An 18989-nucleotide genomic window follows, 5' to 3' on the forward strand; every position below is an offset into this window, starting at 1 on the left:
GCTCCACTGCTGCTCCCCACGCAGCGTCCACTAGGTGTCTCCAGAGCTGCTTCTCTGGGAGGGGAGATGGTGTCCCGTCCTCTGGGATGGGAGTTAGAGGTCTGATAACACCTAGGCAACTTCAACAACGCTACTGTTCAGAGTCCCGTCAGGACCCACTGTTTACAAACTCTAAGGAAATACACACACAAAAGAGTGAGTGCCAGTGATCTGTGAACCAAGTAAATGTTGGGGAGATCACACCCAAAGAATAGCTTGAGCCTTAGAGAATTTTATTTGTGATCCAGCTCTGATCATAACGAGTCATCAGGACACAAGACTTCTACTAGCCACATACGCAAATGGCAGCACTGAGATGGGCAAACTTCTCTTCTTCCACAGTGGGTAGGATGGTGCGCTGTGAACAGCCACCCCCACCAGTGGGGTCTGAAGAAGTACACTCCTGGAGGACCAGACACTTCCCTGTTTTAACTCAGGGAAAAATTCCAGTCACATCATGCAAAGACCCTTCAAGTGAAGCGTCTGCACAGTGTACCACCCCAGGGGCCTTTGGTTGAGTTATTTGAGTAAGAGCATCATCAGCACTGGCCACAGCTTCAGCGTCCAAGGGAGCCATGAAGAATCTAGTACCATTTCTATCAAATTCTTATAATGATCTTTGAAAGAATGGGATGTCAAAAAGGGCATGAGAAATAAAAGGAAGGAAGGACACAACAAAGCATTCATATAAAGGAAGGAAATACATGTTGGCAGTAGTTACTTCAAAGAAGGAGTTAGGAGCTAGTTCAACATTTCACCAATTTTCCACAGCATATAAAGGACCAATGAAACTATGAAACAGGAAGGTATTGTTTTTGTCTGTGAAGCATTTTCTCAATTCCTTGTGCCTGGTACTAGTTCTGCTAATTTAAAAAAATATGTTATTATTACTGTTTCATGTTTCATTCTCTACTCTGACTCTGTATTATAACTCCTGCCTTTCCTATTCAATTATTCTCTGTAGAGAACGTGGAACATACCATTTGTCCTTTCGTTTCTGGTACCACCCACTATTTCTGGTACAAAATTCCTATAACATACCTGTTGTTGCCAGGCACAGACAACAGACTCACACCTGTAATCCTAGCTACTCAGGATGCTGCAATCTGAGGTTCATGGTTAGAAGCCAGCCTGGGTAGAAAAGTTCTCGTGAGACTCTTATCTCTAAATAATCACTCAAAAACTAAAAGAGAAGCTTTGGCTCACAGTGGAAGAGTGCTAGCCTTGAGCAAAAGAGCTCAAGGACAGGACCCAGGCCCTGAGTTCAAGCCCCATGACCGACTAAAACACATATCTGTTGTTCAAAAAGAAGCATCCCATTACTAACAATTTTATCAACAGTAGACTAGTAGATAATTCTAAAGTTTTTCTCAATTAGGGAGACTTCACCACATCAAAGAAAAAGACAGAAGAAACTAATATTTCCACAATTAGTAATAGGGCTGTAGTGATATGAAAAAAAATTATGGGCACTAGGTAGAAAAGAATACATATATTATTTTGCCTTTAAGCTTATCAAATATGGAGCCAGCTACCAGTGGCTCACACCTGTAATTCCAGCTATCTAGGAGGCTGAGATCTTAGTTCAAGTCCCAGTAGTAGCATATATGTGTGCGCGCGCGCGCGCACACACACACACACACACACACACACACACACACACACACACACACACACACACACACACACACACACACACACACACACACACACACACACACACACACACACACACACGACGTTATGTCCCTTTGGCCTGCCCAAAGAATTCACTCAGACAGAAGGGAGTGAGCGCTCATTGAGGCACAGAAATGCCCCCAAAAGATGAAAGCCATGGAAAAAACTCCAGGCCCAACTTATTCTCCAGACAAAAGAAGACAGTCAGCTTCAGTAACACAGCTTTTGATGGCTAAAATGTATAATCACATACACTAGTGCAAGATATAAAAATCTCTCCTGAAAACACAGTCTAGTGCATTTTTTTTTAGCATCTCTATGATGCAGCAAAACCAACAATTCTTGGAAAATGTCTTAGTGGTACATTAGGATCAAGGCCAAACCACGGAAGTCAGACCTGCCATGCTACGTGAATTGGGTGCCTACGTGCTGTACGTGCCATGCCAGATCTCTTGCAGTGTGTGCACAGAGCCCGGCCCAATCTGAGGGAACCTCATCTTCTGATGCAATAGAAGGCCCAGGAAAAGGAAGAATGGGGGGGTGTAGAAATGCAGGGTGTATATGTACATGAATCACCTTCAATAACCACCATGTCAAGACAAGAGGGTTCGTACTACATGATACCAGTTTATCATCATATGTGCAGGGATTTCTGACAAAGACTAACAACAGAGCTTTTTTGAAGAGTCATGGTACAAATGAATACACATCTGGGTCATCTGGAGTGATTTCTAAATGATAAGAGAGGAGAAGGTCAGGGGCTGTAAGGCCACAGAACAAAGTATTAAAGGAGGAGATGCAAAGAATTCTTGGGTGAGTCAGCCTGGAAACAATTGGAAAAAGAGTCTAGGATGTTCATAGAAGCAAAAGTTTAATAATACACTAGAAGAAATTATCCAGCAAAAGCAAACACCACCGCATTTGTTGGATAACATCCATTAGTGCAAACTATCTGGGAGAAACAGCAACAGGCAAAGAAATACCCTGATTTTAATCTCATCCAGGAAAAGAAATGCATGGAGTACTCAGAGAGTATGTATAGGGGGCTAGTATGCGATCAAACAGTAATTGATTATAACCCGGTAAGTTGATTATGATCTGGTTTCAGTAATGCTTGATGTATTTTGCTACTTACAGCAGGATCCAAAATAAGGAAATAAAAATAGCTGGACAGGAATGAGCCAAGAATTCATTAATCATGTGAGAAAAGAGGAGCCTGAGCCATGCTGTACTAGCTTGGATAAGTGCTCGTGTTGATAAAATTAAAGTTCTGAAAGTTTTCTTTCTCATGGTCATTGTTAGAGTTTTATTCTTCTAAAATAGTATACTGTGAAAGGAGTTAGGTCCAATATAAAAATGTGAGGATTGCTAAAGCTATGTAATTTGTCATAATTAAAATTGAAATGGGGTCACTTTGCAGACTAGGGCATGGTAAGTTACACTGTGGCACAACTCTGGCATGGCTATTGTGCAACTTCCAGCATTCTTTGTGGTCATATGGAATTAATTCATTACAGTGCCTTCAATGAATGAATGATTTCATACTGCATGGGTTGTAGGGGTAAAGTATTGTTTTCTTGGCTGTACTAGGGTTTGAACTCATGGTCTTACAAAACAGCCTTATCTTTCCTTTAGTTATTTTTCTGGATAGGGTCTTCTGTTCTTTGCCTGAGGATAATCTTGGACTGAGATTCTCCTGTTTATGTTTTATAGGTAGTTGATGGACAAGTACCACCACTAGTTTATTTGTTGAGATGGGGTCTCACTAACTTTTTGCCTGGGCTAGACTCAACATAACAGTTTTCCTGCTCTCTGCCTCTCAAGTAACTTGATTATAGACATGGGCCACAGTATCCAGCCACAAACATACATATATACATATATATATGTATGTATATATCTGCATATATATACACATATACATAACTATCTAGACAGATAGATTTTTCTTGGTTGCATTTGGAAAATTTTCTAGATTCTCAAGAGAAACAACTACTTCACTGCTATTGGCTGTGGCTATTTTTTTCTTATTAGTGAAAGCCTCATAAGACTCTAAATTATCTCTTAGTAGGAAAGTAAAGGGAAACATATGACTTGCTTATGACCACAAGACTTTATAGATCTTGATGAAAACATTGCAGTGTTGAAGGCAGTGGTCCACAGGCTTTCCGTGCTTTGCCAACGTTTCTAGAAGTCATTGCTAAACAGTCAGTGTAATGTCTAGAAAGAAAGTTCACAGAATGACTGCACACACAGACTCTACCAACACTCCACGGACCATACCTAAAGTCCTGTCTTAGAGACAGTCAGCTACCTATAAACTAAGGAGAGTGGACCATACTATTTACTATCCCCATTTTCCTCAGGATCAATTTGCCTAGGAGAATTTCAAGGAAAATCTGTCCTCTTTCCTGTTTGAGTGTTCAGTTCTTTGTTATTCTTATTTTTGTCATTTGGAGATTATTAAACTGCCCCTAAAGGCACATGTTATTCCTTTTGTATGTCTAATAAAGATCTGAAATTTACATTAGTTTAAGGAACCAGTGGATTTCTTTTCTATTTTTAGTCATCCTTGTTTCTGCTTCATTTACTTTTGAATTTTCTAAGAATTGCTACAGCCAATCTTTCTCTTGAAGAACATCTCATCAAAACACAGTTTTATTTTATTTTTAGGATCCTTGCACAGATGTAAAAATACTAGAAGGGATCTGAGTGGAGGATAGCTTTTATGTAATTTGAAAACACTTGGCTTAATGGAAGTGTTCATATTTATTGAATTTCAACAATTTAAAAAGAATCCAGGCAGCTTTAACCGTGAATTTCAGTCAGGAAGAAGACTTAGGGTTATATGACAACTGTTTAGGAGTTTTCCCAACAGTACGTACTGATGTTTTGGTTTAGATTCCAGAATTTGGCAAGGGGAGAAGGTGACTATCACATTCTCCTTCTATTAGTAATAAAAAAGAAGGAAGTTATGAAACATGGAATCTGCCTTTGGCTTCCTACTTATTCCTGTCCATATACTGAATGCTGAGCTCTCTGTTCACAAAACAGAGAGTATATTGTTTTGTAACACAGCATGAGTGAGTGCTACTTTAATCAGAACCAAAACTGATCAGAACATCTTGGCAAGCTATTCTTCAAGAAAACTCACACCTGGACACCATCATTGTATTCTTTCTCAAGAGGTTTGTTTGCTACTTGCTTTGATGTAGAATGGATTAGAAAAAATATTTCTAATTTCCAGAGACAGACATTTACAAGATTCCACAAAAAGCGGTGGTGTTCTGCATGCTTGCAACACGATCGTCAAAAGGCTAGACCAGCAAGGTAGGGGCCCTCTGCACACATGCCCAGGCACACAGCTTGGCACCCCGGGACTCACCGGCAGGGCAGGATTCTGACCACATCGTTGGGCTTGTACCCTTCAATGCACACAGCGCAGTTGTCAAAATCGGACTCAGTTTCCTGAAAGGGAAGCAGCCGGATGAGCCTGACGTGAGCTTTGGTCCTCGGGTCAACAGCTACAGAAAATGAAGCAGAGCTGGTCTGCAGCAGGAGCTTTCAACAGGTCTCCTGCCAATTTTCTTAATCAATAATTTACTATCAGCTTGGTTTCCTTTTGAGCGCCACGTTTTCTTTCTGGATTCCACTTCAGCACTCCTGTGAGCGAAACCATCTTGTCGTGTAGAATTCCCAACAGTGCTACCAATCACAATGAGATATGACATACCAAAACCCCAAGGGTCAGAAACAACGTTTATGGAGAAGCACCTGAATGACATTTAATCCACCTATTCCTTTTGAATCTAAGGTATAAAAAGAAATGTAAAGAAAAACAAAAAAGTCCTAATTTTTCTAAGTATACATATATGCTTTCAGATCTTTTTATTTATTACTCACAGAACGGTCCTTGCACTTTTGCTATTCTTTTTTTCTTTTTTTTTTTTTTTTTACGTGGGGAAAAATAATGACCAAAATGTTAATTCTAAATTTGGTAATTCTTTCAGATAAATTTTGTCTCATTAAATCCAACGTGTTTTCATATGGGTAAACAAACAAACCAATGACAGCACATCATCTGTGAGAAAGATCGGTGATTCATGCTGGAGACACGTCATACACAGGGGTTGGGAATGCTCTAAGGAGCCCTAAACCCACATGCTGTTCCAAACTCATTCCTCTAAGCTTCTCTGGGGGCTGAGCGGCCTCGAAGGGCTGCGGGCTGGGACCACATTGCCTTTTTAGTCTTCCTCAAGACTGGCAGTTGTCTTTGGTTTTATGTTACCATCCTGCAGGGAGAGAGGCTGTTGCTATGACTTTGGAGTTCTATACTAAGCTCATAGGGAGAAAAATGTCCTTCCTGCATTTAAACCTCAGACTTAAGTGGAGAACATAGCCCAGCACAGAAACCCGTCTTTTCTGCAAGGATTCCTGGAAATACTTTATTGGGTCACAATGCTAGAGGTAACTGTTTTGCTTTCACCTGTGTGACACTGGGTTGAGGTAATGAAATTGTTTGAATATTGGCTTTTGTTTCCTTGTCTTTTTTGTTTGTTTGTTTTCTTTTTGGCATTGGCTGCTAGAAAGCTGGAAGCTAAATTTGAGGCCTGTTTCTCTTATACTGATGCATTTGTGCATCAATCCCATCCTGGCTTTGTCTATGGTATTGCGTGCTTGCTTTTCTGTTGCTTTAAGTAATATGTTAGAGAATACATATACATAGCAAATATTTATAGGCAAACTTTTACATGCAATTATTTTTCCCATATTTCCTTCTTTCCTACCCCTTCTTTGAATACCTTTTCATTAAAAAGAAATTCTTTTTATTTGTTTTGATTGAAAGGAAGAGGCCATTACCTTGTCACCTTTCTTGATGGTTCTGACTTGGAGCTTGCTGATGGCTTTCTTTGCTGCATCTCCAAGTCGGCGCTGAAAAACCAAGAGCTACTTGTTAGTAATAAAGACGTGCCATTCTGGACTGCATTTCTGATGTCACTTGGCAAAGCAAGGCAGCTGTCTCTGGCATCATGCACGTGTGGCATGAACATTAAGGACCTTGGCCGGCAGGGATGGGGCAGAGTGATACCAGCTCTCCTGGGTCTATGCAGGAGCTCAGTCATCGGGTTCTTTACTGCGCCCAGGACATAGGAAAAGGAAATTTACAGGCCTTGCTCAAACTGAAATCTTGCATAAAGCCTAAATGGAGAATGTTGGCATCGGAACCTGAGGTCTATCACAAGAGAAAATCTCTCCCTGGTGATTCTCAGAAATGTGGAGTACAGAATGGCTGAAGAAGGCTGAAGTTGGCTGTAAGCAGACCTAGACCCTGTAGCTGAGAGTTAGCCTTCTATCCCAGGTGAAGATTCTTCCTCCCTTCTCTCTGGATGTTCTCTAACCAACACAGATTCAATCCTTTTGTTTGTTTGCTTGTTTGTTTTTCCATTAAACAAATGGCAGGAGTTGGGTATCTTGGTACTTTCATTTTTTTCAATGGATTTGATCTGAACAAGTACAATAAAAATATTTACCAGTAACTGGTCTCTTAACAATAGTGAAGGTGAATTGTTTTAAGGTAACTAAACCAGAACCATACATTAAAATAGTACAAGGGTGGTGAACAGGTCTTCGTTGAACCCAAGACACATAAATTAGTGACCATGTAAATATTTAAGAAACTGAAAAAATACACTTTCCTCTTCATGTCCTGTGTTAGCAATACAGTGAAAGTGGTCAAAACAAAAAATGATGAGACCAAAAGAAATGAGGAACACAAAGACACAAAACACAGTATGGGGTCTTAAAAAATGACATCCTAAAATACAGAGGCTGGTGGGTGAATTCTTTGGGCCAAAGGAGACTCAAGAGCCTCACAAGCAAAGTGTCTCCCTGAGTTCTTTCTCCTACCCTGAAATGAGTCATGGGGACTGGAATTTCCCTTCTCCAGGGCAAGCCATGAGAATTTGAACCCTCATTCCCAAACGAGCTGTGAAACCTCAAAAGACCACTCCCCCTTCTCCCTTGAAGACCCTCATCTCAAAAGGGGCCTGCCCTACATCCAGACTGAAGGAATGCTTCCCAGAGAACCCAAACCAATACAACGCAAACAGGCCTTGCCTCTCTACCCAGTCTATCACTAGATCACTGTGCAACCACGCTTCTACACGGAATCCAAGAATAAAGGCAGTTTTCTCCTGGGTCTTTGGAGGCTTCCGTGCCATGTGAAACTGTGACTAAATAAATCCAGTGTGTTTTTCTCCTGTTAATCTCTTGTGTCATCAGATTGGTTGGCCGTGACCATTCTGACGGGGGAGGACATGTTCCTGCCAAATGACACCACCAGAACCGAGTTTGCATACGTGGCATCTCAGCTGATCAGATAACTATAGCTGACCCCTCTTTTCCCCGCAAAACTATTGTTTTAAATTGTGCTAATCACCATCACCCCCATCACCAAGGAGAAAATAATGAAGTGTTCTGAGTTCTAGGTGCAGGAAGGACGCTGGCAAACTAAGCGGCATGCAGTCTAGTGGCTCTGAGTGACTCCCGCCTTATCCTCACTTGTTCTCCTCCATGAAAAGGATTCTCCCAGACCCAGCCCAAGGGTTGGAAATCACGCCTCAGCCTGTGACGGAGAGCTAGGCTGTGTGGATGGCGCTGATGATGCTGTGCACGTGCCCCGGGTTGAATCCCAGCGCTGTTCTGTGTGAGCGGTGGCGCAGAGGAAGGCGATGCGTCAGCTCACTGCTCACGTTATAGATGTGACCTTCCCCTGTGTCTTCTGTCAGCCTGGGAGCTCAGCCTGTTCTTCTAGAGCAGTTTCAGGGGTAATTTTAGTTCTTATTCTTTACGAGATAGACACTTTTCTGCCTACTCTGTGTTGGTGGCTGACACTTGCCATACTCCTTTCTCTCTCCCTGTAAAGTTCAAGTTTGTCTGAAATCCCACTACCTCTTCTATTCCAAAATAACGTGAGCACCTATGTGTGCAACAAGAAACAAAAGGAACATGAGTTATGCATGTGCAGAGAGTAGAAGGCGGGCTTCCTGGATGGGGAAGACTTCACGAAAGTGTTCTGGAAGGTCATGTACAATATATTTTGTACATTCAGAGTTTTGTTCTATACACTAAAATAAGTTCTCCGAGACTTAATTCTAAAAATGTAGTGGAAAAAGATGTGAAAATGTAGACAATCTTATTACACAAATCTTGAAAGGAACATCAGAAGACTGATAAATTTAGCTACACAAAACCCAAAAATGTTTTCATGCTCACATGCACCATAAAATTAAAAACAACAATAAGCTGGAAGAAAAGATAACTGCATTCTATATTGTAAAGAGGGCTAATCATCATGATGAGAAAGAAAATAACTGACAACTTTACTGAAAAGCAACCAACTGGTATGAACAGATATTTCACAGGGAAACATCACCTTTCCTACCGGGCCTAAGAATATGTTTAACATTTCTTCCAATGAAAAATGTGATACTGTTTCTGAGTTAGCAAATCACAGCATAAAAGCTAAAACACATTCTTTTGAGAATATGGGAAACTAATTTCTAGATACTGATGGGTTAAAGTACAAATTGTTTCCACAGTTCCTGGCAGATAATTTTGCATCTCTCTTAGAGTTTAAAATACATATTCCTGTGCCTTAGAAATTGCACTTCCAGGATTTACAATACACTTTCAAATACTCTACATATCATGTGAAAATGTTTTTCTTTAGGAGACAACATGTCTGGCCAGGTGCTGGTGGCTCACATGTGTAATCCTTACTACTCAGTAGGCTGAGATCTGAGGATAGTGATTTGAAGCCAGCTGAGGCAGGAAAGGCCATGAGACTCTTGTCTCCAATTAACTGCCTAAAAAGGGGAAGTGGAGGTGATGTGGCTCTAAGTGGTAGAGTGCTGGCCTTGAGAAAAAATATAACAAAACAAAACCCTCGAGGACAGTACCCAGGCCCTAGGTTCCAGCACCGTGACCGACAAGAAAAATAAAAAATAAAAAATAAAAAATAAAAAATAAAAGATATGTCTGTTAATAGGAAGTGGTTAAATAAATGTCACATACACAAGCAACAGAATGCTATGTTGTCTTTAGCCATGAGAAGGCAGCATCTTGGTTTGGAGGCTAAGATGAAGTGAGAGAAAAGAGTAAAGAGTTAAACATGCCTTCATTTTGTTTAGATAACACACAAACGTGTATACGCACACAGAAGTATGTGCATTTACATGTGTGGAAAATATTCCCAGAATAGGAAAAAAAATCCTCAGAGTAGCACGTGAGCAGCTGTGGCAAATACATGGAAAGGAATAGCTTTTTCATCATATTCAATTTTAGACAAAAGTAATCGCTTTAAAAATAGCCTTATTTTGAAAAATCTCTATTTCTCCTGCTGTGCTGGAAGAGAATAATTACGGCTCTTTCAAATTATGTTGGTGCTATCAGCATGCTCTAGGTTCATGTCCCTTTTCCCTTCATTATTCTTGGCCTAATTAAATAAATGTCCCCCCGAAAGCAGTAAACATGAGGGATCGATCATGCCATTGTACATACCACATCTGGTCAGACATCAACGTACAGATATTTAAGAGACATCTGAAAAAAACTATTCCCCGGCCAGCCGTGTTTTTTGTCAAGTGGAAATAGCAGGTAGTTTTGACTTTGTTTTGACACATTTTCTGTGATTTTTTTTTCAGTTTATACAGTGACATGCATTGCTTTTGCAATAACTTTTAAAGGTTATGAGATATATATATATATATACATATATATATATATATATATATATTTAAAACACTTTGCTACTCACCTGACTCCTGTCCCTTGCATTTGCGTATCGAAACCTCTGGATATAGTAAAAGACCAGCCATGCGAGGGAAATGATCATCAGGACAATGAAGGAGATGGAGACAAACACAACCGAAGTGCGGCTCACGTATTTCTGCAAGTTCCGGGTCCCGATGGTGATGTACATGGTCACCGTGACATTCCTTTCCAGCAGGCTCACTAGCTCCTTCCCCTTCGGCTCGGGGATCATTATGGCCACAATGTCTTCCACACCTGTGGCAAGAGGGCTCATCGTAAAAAGTGTCTGGGCTCACAAAGGATGACACTGCTTCTGAGAATCCTAGGCCAGGCTGAGAACATCAGATCCCATTTTCCTTCAGCTACCTTAGGAAGCTTTTCTCTGTCCACACCAAAACACCAAAATGGGATTCATGACCTTGGCACCAGTAAGGCCAGGATGAAGCTACTCTTCCATATCACTATGTGCTGAGCCTGGCTTACCCCACAAAGAACCAAGTGCTCAGCTACATGTTGTAGTCTTCGGGTCCTCCAGGAGGGCAAAGGGTAAAACACCTATTATTACGCTACCTGCCTGGTTCTCTCTCTCTTCCTCCCTCCAGGCTCACAGATCCTGTGAACATTCAGTCACAGAGTTCCAAATACCATTGTCAAGGCAATTTTCTCTGATGGTGGATACCCAAGCAACCAAAAAAGACAGGCTGGGGCTGGGAAGGTGGCTCAATGGTAGAGCGCTTGCCTTGCATGCATGAAGCCCTGGGTTTGATCCTCAGCACCATATAAGCAGAAAAAGCCAGAGGTGGTGCTGTGGTTCAAGTGGTAGAGTGCTTGCCTTGAGCTGAAGAGCTGAGGGACAGCATCCAGGCCCAGAGTTCAGGCTTCAGGCCCCACAAAAAAAGAAAGAAAGAAAAAGACTTTCTGAAAGATCTCTGGTATGACTAGCCAAGCTAAAATAATGCTCTTGGAGCTACTTTCTGCTTATTTTACCTAATTTAAGGGAAACAGTTTTGTGACCCCATACTAAGCAAAGGGAAGATGTAGGGTAGATAATTCCAGGGCTGTTTTACCTCCCCTTTCTCACATATTCCCACTACGCTGCCTCGTTCACCACACAATTTAAAACCAGCAGCACGTTTCTTAAAGTCTGAGTTATGGGGATTTGTACACCATTCACAGGGTAGCCTCTGGGTAAGGAGTCCTAAGGTCTCTACTTGGGGTCCTTTTGTAAGAACGTGACACTTGAAGCAACCGAACCTGTTACCAGCCTGCTACGCAGGAGACAATGCTAGGTTCTTTATGGGTGTCCAGGGGTCAGCTCAGATCAAACCCACAAGAGAAGACGTGAAACAGTAAGGGCATGCAGCCCCACACCCGTGTGGAAATAACCCACCATTTGAAGGGACCACAGTTTGAAGGGAGATGATCTGAAACTGGCACTTTGCAGACACAGAATAAAATGAAACCCAGCGACAGTTGTTTACAGTTGGCTTCCGCTCGTCCTGCAGTTGGTCAGCCCATGTTTGCTCAGGGTGCTGCAAGTGTTTCAGAAGCTACGGGGGGCTTCCCTTTACTTTGGTCTCTATTCAGGTTTTCAGTCTTATAGTCTTGGTAGTGTTTCACTGTGGCTAACTACTTCCAAAGCTAACCACATTAGCACTCTTTATTTCTCATTATGAAATACTTTTCTATCATTAAACAAGCCCGCTATATACAAAAGTGGCTGTGTAATACATCTTGTGTGTATTTTGAGATTTCCTACATTGGTCCCACTTAAAATCATAAAGTCAGTGACTGTTTGGGTTGTTTTGTTTTGGAGAAATACTTAAATTGATGGCTCAAATTCCAACTTTATCGAATCCTGCCGCTCCTTTTCCTTTTGTGTTTACTTTGGCCAGCGGCTCATGTGGTCTGGGGTTTTGCAAGGGATTAAGGCTGCTGGCAGGTTTAGATTCTACAGAAACATGATCTCCTTTGTACACTGGACTAGTCTAGCCTGGGGAAGTTTACCCCAGTGCTGCAGCTATTTAGGTAATGAGAGAATTGTAAGCTCTCATTTCATTTAGTGCCTATGCATATTCATTAGACACAGTCATTGAAAGCTCTAGAATTAGATTGTTTTTGTGGGCAGTATTTTGGGGGCCATTATGAGGATTCTTATTCTTAGACATGCATAATTTTATTGTTTATTTCAGTAGACAAATCCCATTAATATATTCCTTAATAGCTCCCAATTTGGGTACTTGTATTTAAATGTTTATCTCCATGCAAGAACATAGAAGCACTCATTTAAAATAGCTTGTTGAATTTCTGCATTTAAATCTCAAACAAATCCAAGTGATTTCATAACAACATTTTATATATATATATATATATATATATATATATATATACCTATATATATATATATATATATATATCTTACAATGGATTGGAAGAAGAGAGATTAGAATGATGCACACATATGTGTGTATAGCTATATATATAGAGAGAGAGATCTCTCTCTATATATATTGTTATATATGCACACAGACATTTATGATAGGCAAAAATAACATAACAAAATTGAGATTTGTTTTTTGAAATGAAAATGTCAGGCCTATCTTGTACCTTGTTTATTTTTTGTGAGTTTGACCTCTGTCCCATCTTCTGCTGAACCGGGTCCAGGCTCTTGAGTCTTGGAGCTTTTAGCCTGTTTCCTGTCTGGTAGCTGAAATTGCTTCCTCACCATTTCCCCAGTCCTCACTCTATAGTTTTGCTACCACGCACATACACTTGACAAACCACAGAGTCTAAGAGTTAAGAGTGGGTCTCTACAATTGGACAGCATATTTAAAACCTCTGTTGACATTAAAAAAAAAAACCAGGCAATCGAATTTTGATCTCCAGAAACCTTTAAATTGCTCAGTTTCTGTTATCAGGGACTTGAGAAAACACTTCCTCTGTAGAGAAAAGAACAATTAACTATCCTAAAACACTTTTTTAAAAAACTTAAATGCTTAGATTTGAGATGTCTGTAGCACTTTGTTTTGGAGGTACCAGGGATTGAACTCAGGACCCTGTGCTGGCGAAGCAGGCACTCTACCACTTGAGCCATACACCCAGTCCCATCTGTAACACTGTTGAGCCTCTAATATATATTTGTTGAAGAAGAAAAACCCAGGAGTGGGGTGATTCTGTTCATCTCAACCTCAACCTTGTTCATTTTAATACTTATAATTAGGTTTTAGTTCTGGTGATGGAAAGGTAGATACAATTGTAGACCTGGGAGCAGGTCTAGAAAAAGCAGGTCCCAGAAAAAGTGGGAGCATCTCTAGATTTCAGTGCTTCCTTTAGCCATGGAGCACCTTCTTTGGTTCTATTTCACCTTGTCTTTGCAGGTAAGTAAGAAATCAGAACAAAAGTTCACAGAGACAAAGAATGTTTAAGAACCAGGAAAACCTCTACGTGTAAATTCAAGCCAGGTTGTTCAAACACTGCATTAAAAAAAAAAAAAAACACTTGCAAAACCAGAAGAGTCGTAGATATTACGCAGAGCCTGTAAGCCCATCCTTCCCTATGCATCTTGGTCAGTGTGTGGCCAGCCTTTTCTGAATTCATGGGATCAGAACTCAATTTCAGTCTTCTGCATTCCTCCCCCGCCCCCATCCCTGTTTGTGATTGTCTTGCTGTTGGCTCTTTAGGATATAGGTGATTTCAAGAAAAACTTTTGTTCCATTTGTAGATTATTTTGTATATATGCACTTGAAAGCGACTGAAATTTAAATATTTGTCAGCTCTGGATTATCATGGACTCTCAAGTAATGTGTGAAATAATTATAAAAACTGTAAAGTACCATGTAAATGCGAAGTGTTATTACTTCTTTCTGCCTCAAGATATGTATTTTTGAATACGCATGACCAGTGCCACCTCTTCTCTACTCTTCCTTTCTTAAGATCCACTGTTATTCAGCTCACTGGACTATCTGGAAGTCGGGGTACACCTTATCATGCAGAGGCCTTTTACGTGGGAATCCAGTGATGGGAAAATTGAACTCCCCAAGTCTATTTCCAACTGTCTTTTTACATGTTGGAGACAACAGCAAAACCATACTGCGGGCGCTACACATCCCACAGTATTCCACATGCTTAAAATATTAATTGGCCGGGTGCCGGTGGCTCACGCCTGTAATCCTAGTAACTCAGGAGCCTGAGATCTGAGGATTGCAGTTCAAAGTCAGCCTGGGGAAGGAAAGTCCTTGAGACTCTTATCCCCAATTAACCACCAGAAAACCAGAAGTGGTGCTGTGGCTCAAGTGGTAGAGTGCTAGCTTTGAGCTGAAGAGCTGAGGGACAGCACCCAGGCCCAGAGTTCAAGCCCCACTACTGACAAAAAAAAAAATAATTAATTGGCAGTTTTATATGGCATTAAAAAACAAACAAACAGGGTACTTCCCTGTAGCCTATTGGATGTGCCTTCAGCAAAGACCATCACCAGCTGCAGTGATTTAATCTTATCATAGGTAGTGAGGGCTTGGCTGTTTCTGAGGTGGCCCCAGGTCTGGATGTGGTTGTCTCTTTGGTTCCCAGAATTATTCTGTTCTTCACCACTAACCATGCAGCTCACTATGGCAGGAAAATAGGATTGTGAGATTTTTTTTTTTCCACAAGGTCATGTAGGTGCAATTGGAATTGCAGATCAGGGCTTTATTATGATTGTTGTCATGGAGATAGTTTTTTTGGCTGATGTTCATCCAAAGAAAATACCAATGTTGAACTGACCACAGGAGACACTGATTTTGGATTTGGACAGATATGAAGACCCGCCTCAGATCACAGTATTGCTTTTCTACAAGCCAGTCAGAGGGTGCCTGCCAAACCCAGTCTGTACAGTGTGGAAAGGAGGAAGCTAAGACCTGAGAAGCTATCCAAGACAGAAGCAGGGGAGCAGTGGACCCACAAATAGGCTTCAAAAACCACTTAAAATTATGCCAAGATGCATTATTCTCATAAACGGATTTGGTGAATGGTAAGCCCCTTGTGTAGTTATACAGAGGGAGACTAGATGCTCAAGGATCATAAAAGTATAATTTTAAAAAATGATGGAAGTAAGTACCAGTGGCTCACCCCTGGAATCCCAGCCACTCTGGAGGCTGAGAGGTGAAGCCATCCTGGGCAGGAAGTATGTGAGAGTCTTACCATATATATACATATATATATCACATATATGTGTGCTTAATAATAAGGCAAAAGGCAGCTGCATATTTGGGTTGCTGAGCAGCTGATAAGTCATCTTTCTGAATTTAATCCAAGTACATTCATTCTGACTGAAATTTTAGAAAAATATTTTTATGAAAATATTACTAACATTTTTGTTAAAAGTCAGAGGTGGAATTGTGGCTGAGGTGGGAGAATGCTCAGGGATAACATCCGGGCTCTGAGTTCAAGCCTCAGACACAGCACGAACACACACACACACACACACACACACACACACACACACACACACACACACACACACACACACACACACACACACACACACACACACACGCGCGCGCGCGCGATGGAAATGGATTCTTCACAGATAAATAATAATCTTCTAAATGCAAGTTGTCATGTATACAATCTAACAATCTAAGCTTCCTGGAAAAGATTAAACAATCATTTAAATATTCAAATCAAATAATTCTAACCTTTGGTCATTTATCCTGTGCACTATAACGACTAATATATAAACTGAAGCAGCAAATCATCATCCTTTTACTTAGCTTTTTGTTTTTTCCAAAACCCTATGAAACACAAATCTTAAGGCTATGAATTACTTACAGTCTAGTCCTAGTCTTTCATTTTAGAAAGATTCCAACCAGTGACAGGTCACCGGCCTCAGGAATTAGGAGACTTTTCAGTCTTTTCAGGGAGGAACCTTCACAAGACATGCCCTGAAATCCTGACCCTGTTACATGTGCATCATTCGACTGTACAACTAACTTTTCTTTTACCTGCCGTTAGCATCTATTTGAATGATCTAAGTTGTAGGTAGACCATTTTAGACAACCCTGGTATTTTATTTTTTCCCCCGATGGTACAGGGAATGTACTCAAGGCTTCGGGCTCTGCAACTGAGCTACAACCTCAGCCTTAGACAGACATGTTAACCAAGTGCAATTTTAATATTCCATGGATCCACTTGTGCATGTTCTCAGCACACTGCACCCTGGGGTCTTCTCTAAGACCTCTCAGGATTTCCATATGCTGTCCACATGGCGCACGCAGGAACCTGCTGTCTGCTGGTCATCGTTTTCCTTAGCTTGCTCCAAAATTGCTGCTTGTTTTCTCTTTCGTAAGAAATCTCAAAATAAAATGAAATGATGAGCTTTTTCTTTTTACCACAGTGACAGCTTTCATTTAAAAAATTACTTGCAAGTATACATTCCTGGAATTACAGAATCATACTAGTTCATTAGGACCAGAAAACTTTCCTCAGGAGAAATACAAAACTCTGAATGCCAAGATTTCAATATTAAACAGGATTCTAATTAAGGCAAAAGGCAGTTGCATATTTGGGTTGCTGAGCAACTGATAAGTCATCTTTCCACATCTGAGCCAAGTACGTTCATTCTCACTGAAATTTTAGAACAATAATTTATATGGAAATAATACTAACAGATAAAATTAGAGAGCAGAGAAAAGCATCATTTCCCTCCCAGTATCATGATATAATAATGTACACCAAATACAGAAAGACTAGAATTATGTTAACAATCAGCCTCAGATAAATCTTCATGGGGTCACTCAATAACTGAAAGGCTTAAAATAACACAAAATGTCTTTTGAAAAAATATACAATATAATAAACCTGTGATTGTTCTAGAGGAAATGTCTTCATTGATAATCTCTCTCTGTCTCTCTGTCTCTCTCCCTCCCTCCCTGCCCCCCTCCAGTGCTTATTTAACACCCCTCATATACTGAAGCCAGAGACTAATATCAGAAGGTGACTTTACAATACTGGCCACACAACAAAATTCACATTTAAGAAGCACCAAGCTAGGTCTGAGGGTGAGAAGAATTAGGCAATGTTAAAAACCAGGAAGGGTTTTACATATTCCCTGAATATTGTTGGCACTGCTGGCTGAAGTCATTCATATGCTAGGCTCACAAGAGCCTAGCACTAGCTAGTATTTTCTACTCAAAGTTGTCACCCCTGGCTTCACTGGGACTATCTGGGTGGGGGTTTGTATTCAATCAATCTACAACTGTTAATGGAAAGCCAGGCACCATTTGATGCTAAGAATGGCCAAAACAGGGTTAAAATCCTAGCCATTTCCCTTCACAGCTGTGTGACTTGAGCCCAATGTGTCTGCTTCTTGCCTCTTCAGGGGAGTAATTACTGCTCTGGCTACTTCTAAAGGATGGGAGGATACAGGATAGATGCAGAAACTCATTCTTATCCAGTGAAATGTTGCAGAAGTTTCGAATGGACAGTCTAGTGTGAAAAATGATGTACATGCAAGAAATCTTTGAAGAGCTCAGCAGTATATGGCAGCAGCATAGGGACGTCTGCAGTCTGTTTGATTTCCCGACAGCAAGTAGCAGAGTTCATGATGTGGTACAGACTAGGGATAGAAGGAGGCAGAGCACCAGCAGGGAAAACACCACAGAACTGGGGGTAAAAATGCAGAGGAGTGGGAGAACGTTCTGGAAAATGACATTTGTGAGCCAATCCATGGAAAATTTGCACATTTTCCTACTTTGGGGAAACTGCCAACTTTCAGCTTCACGCACAAACTTCTCTTACAATCCACAGGGGGACCATGTGAATTCCATCAACACAGAAAGGCACGGGGCTTTGCTCTCAGCATGCCACGTGTAGGAACTTACCCAACAAGATATTCAGTAAGTGTGAAACAATACTAATGTAGATATTCACTGCAGTCAACTTCTTATGTTTTAAGTGTAACTCAATAAATTGAGAAATACAATGCAACAGGCCATCAGTCTCAGACTGGTGGGGAAATGGCAGCCAATTCATCATGGAACGCTTCACAGATTTTGTAATGCACCAACCAGATGCATCGTTAGCTCCATATGCAGTGATACTGATTCACTGTCTTCTGATTCACTTTGTTAATAAATGGTGTCAGTTATTAGCCAAACCAGCTGGGGTGTTTTGTCATGGCAGCTGGATGCAAAGGAATGCAGGCGCCATTCTAGACTCTTGTGCAGGGCTGTCCTCCAGCCAGGGCAACCCTCCTCCCGCCCCCTCCCCCGCTGCCTGGCTCACAGAGAACCTCCGAAACCCTACCCAGGAGCCACGATCACACCACTGAGCCAAACCCACGGTGAGCCTGGGGAGCCCAGGGTCCCAGCGTCTCAGCTGTCAGCCCTGACCATCAGCCTCTGCCCCATTTACTTCAAGAATCTCTTGGTGCCTGCTAGCTATCTACCTAGAATTATAATACTGCCTCGTGTGTTATCTGAAAT

General features: G+C 41.1%; 1 protein-coding gene across 1 annotated transcript in view; it reads right to left on the reverse strand.

The window, feature by feature from the left end:
* The window catches only part of LOC138809327 (RING finger protein 150), a 131025-nt gene that overhangs the window by 45583 nt on the left and 66453 nt on the right, over positions 1 to 18989 (reverse strand). Inside the window, exons 4-6 of the mRNA XM_069995859.1 lie at positions 10535 to 10785; positions 6577 to 6648; positions 5102 to 5184 (exon numbers count right to left, since the gene is read on the reverse strand). Coding sequence (XP_069851960.1) covers positions 5102 to 5184; positions 6577 to 6648; positions 10535 to 10785 — 406 coding nt within the window. The remainder of the gene's footprint in view (positions 1 to 5101; positions 5185 to 6576; positions 6649 to 10534; positions 10786 to 18989) is intronic.

This window comes from Dipodomys merriami, unplaced genomic scaffold, assembly GCF_024711535.1.
Source record: "Dipodomys merriami isolate MVZ:Mamm:240054 unplaced genomic scaffold, mDipMer1.0.p SCAF_491, whole genome shotgun sequence".
In the NCBI taxonomy this organism is placed as follows: Eukaryota; Metazoa; Chordata; class Mammalia; order Rodentia; family Heteromyidae; genus Dipodomys; species Dipodomys merriami.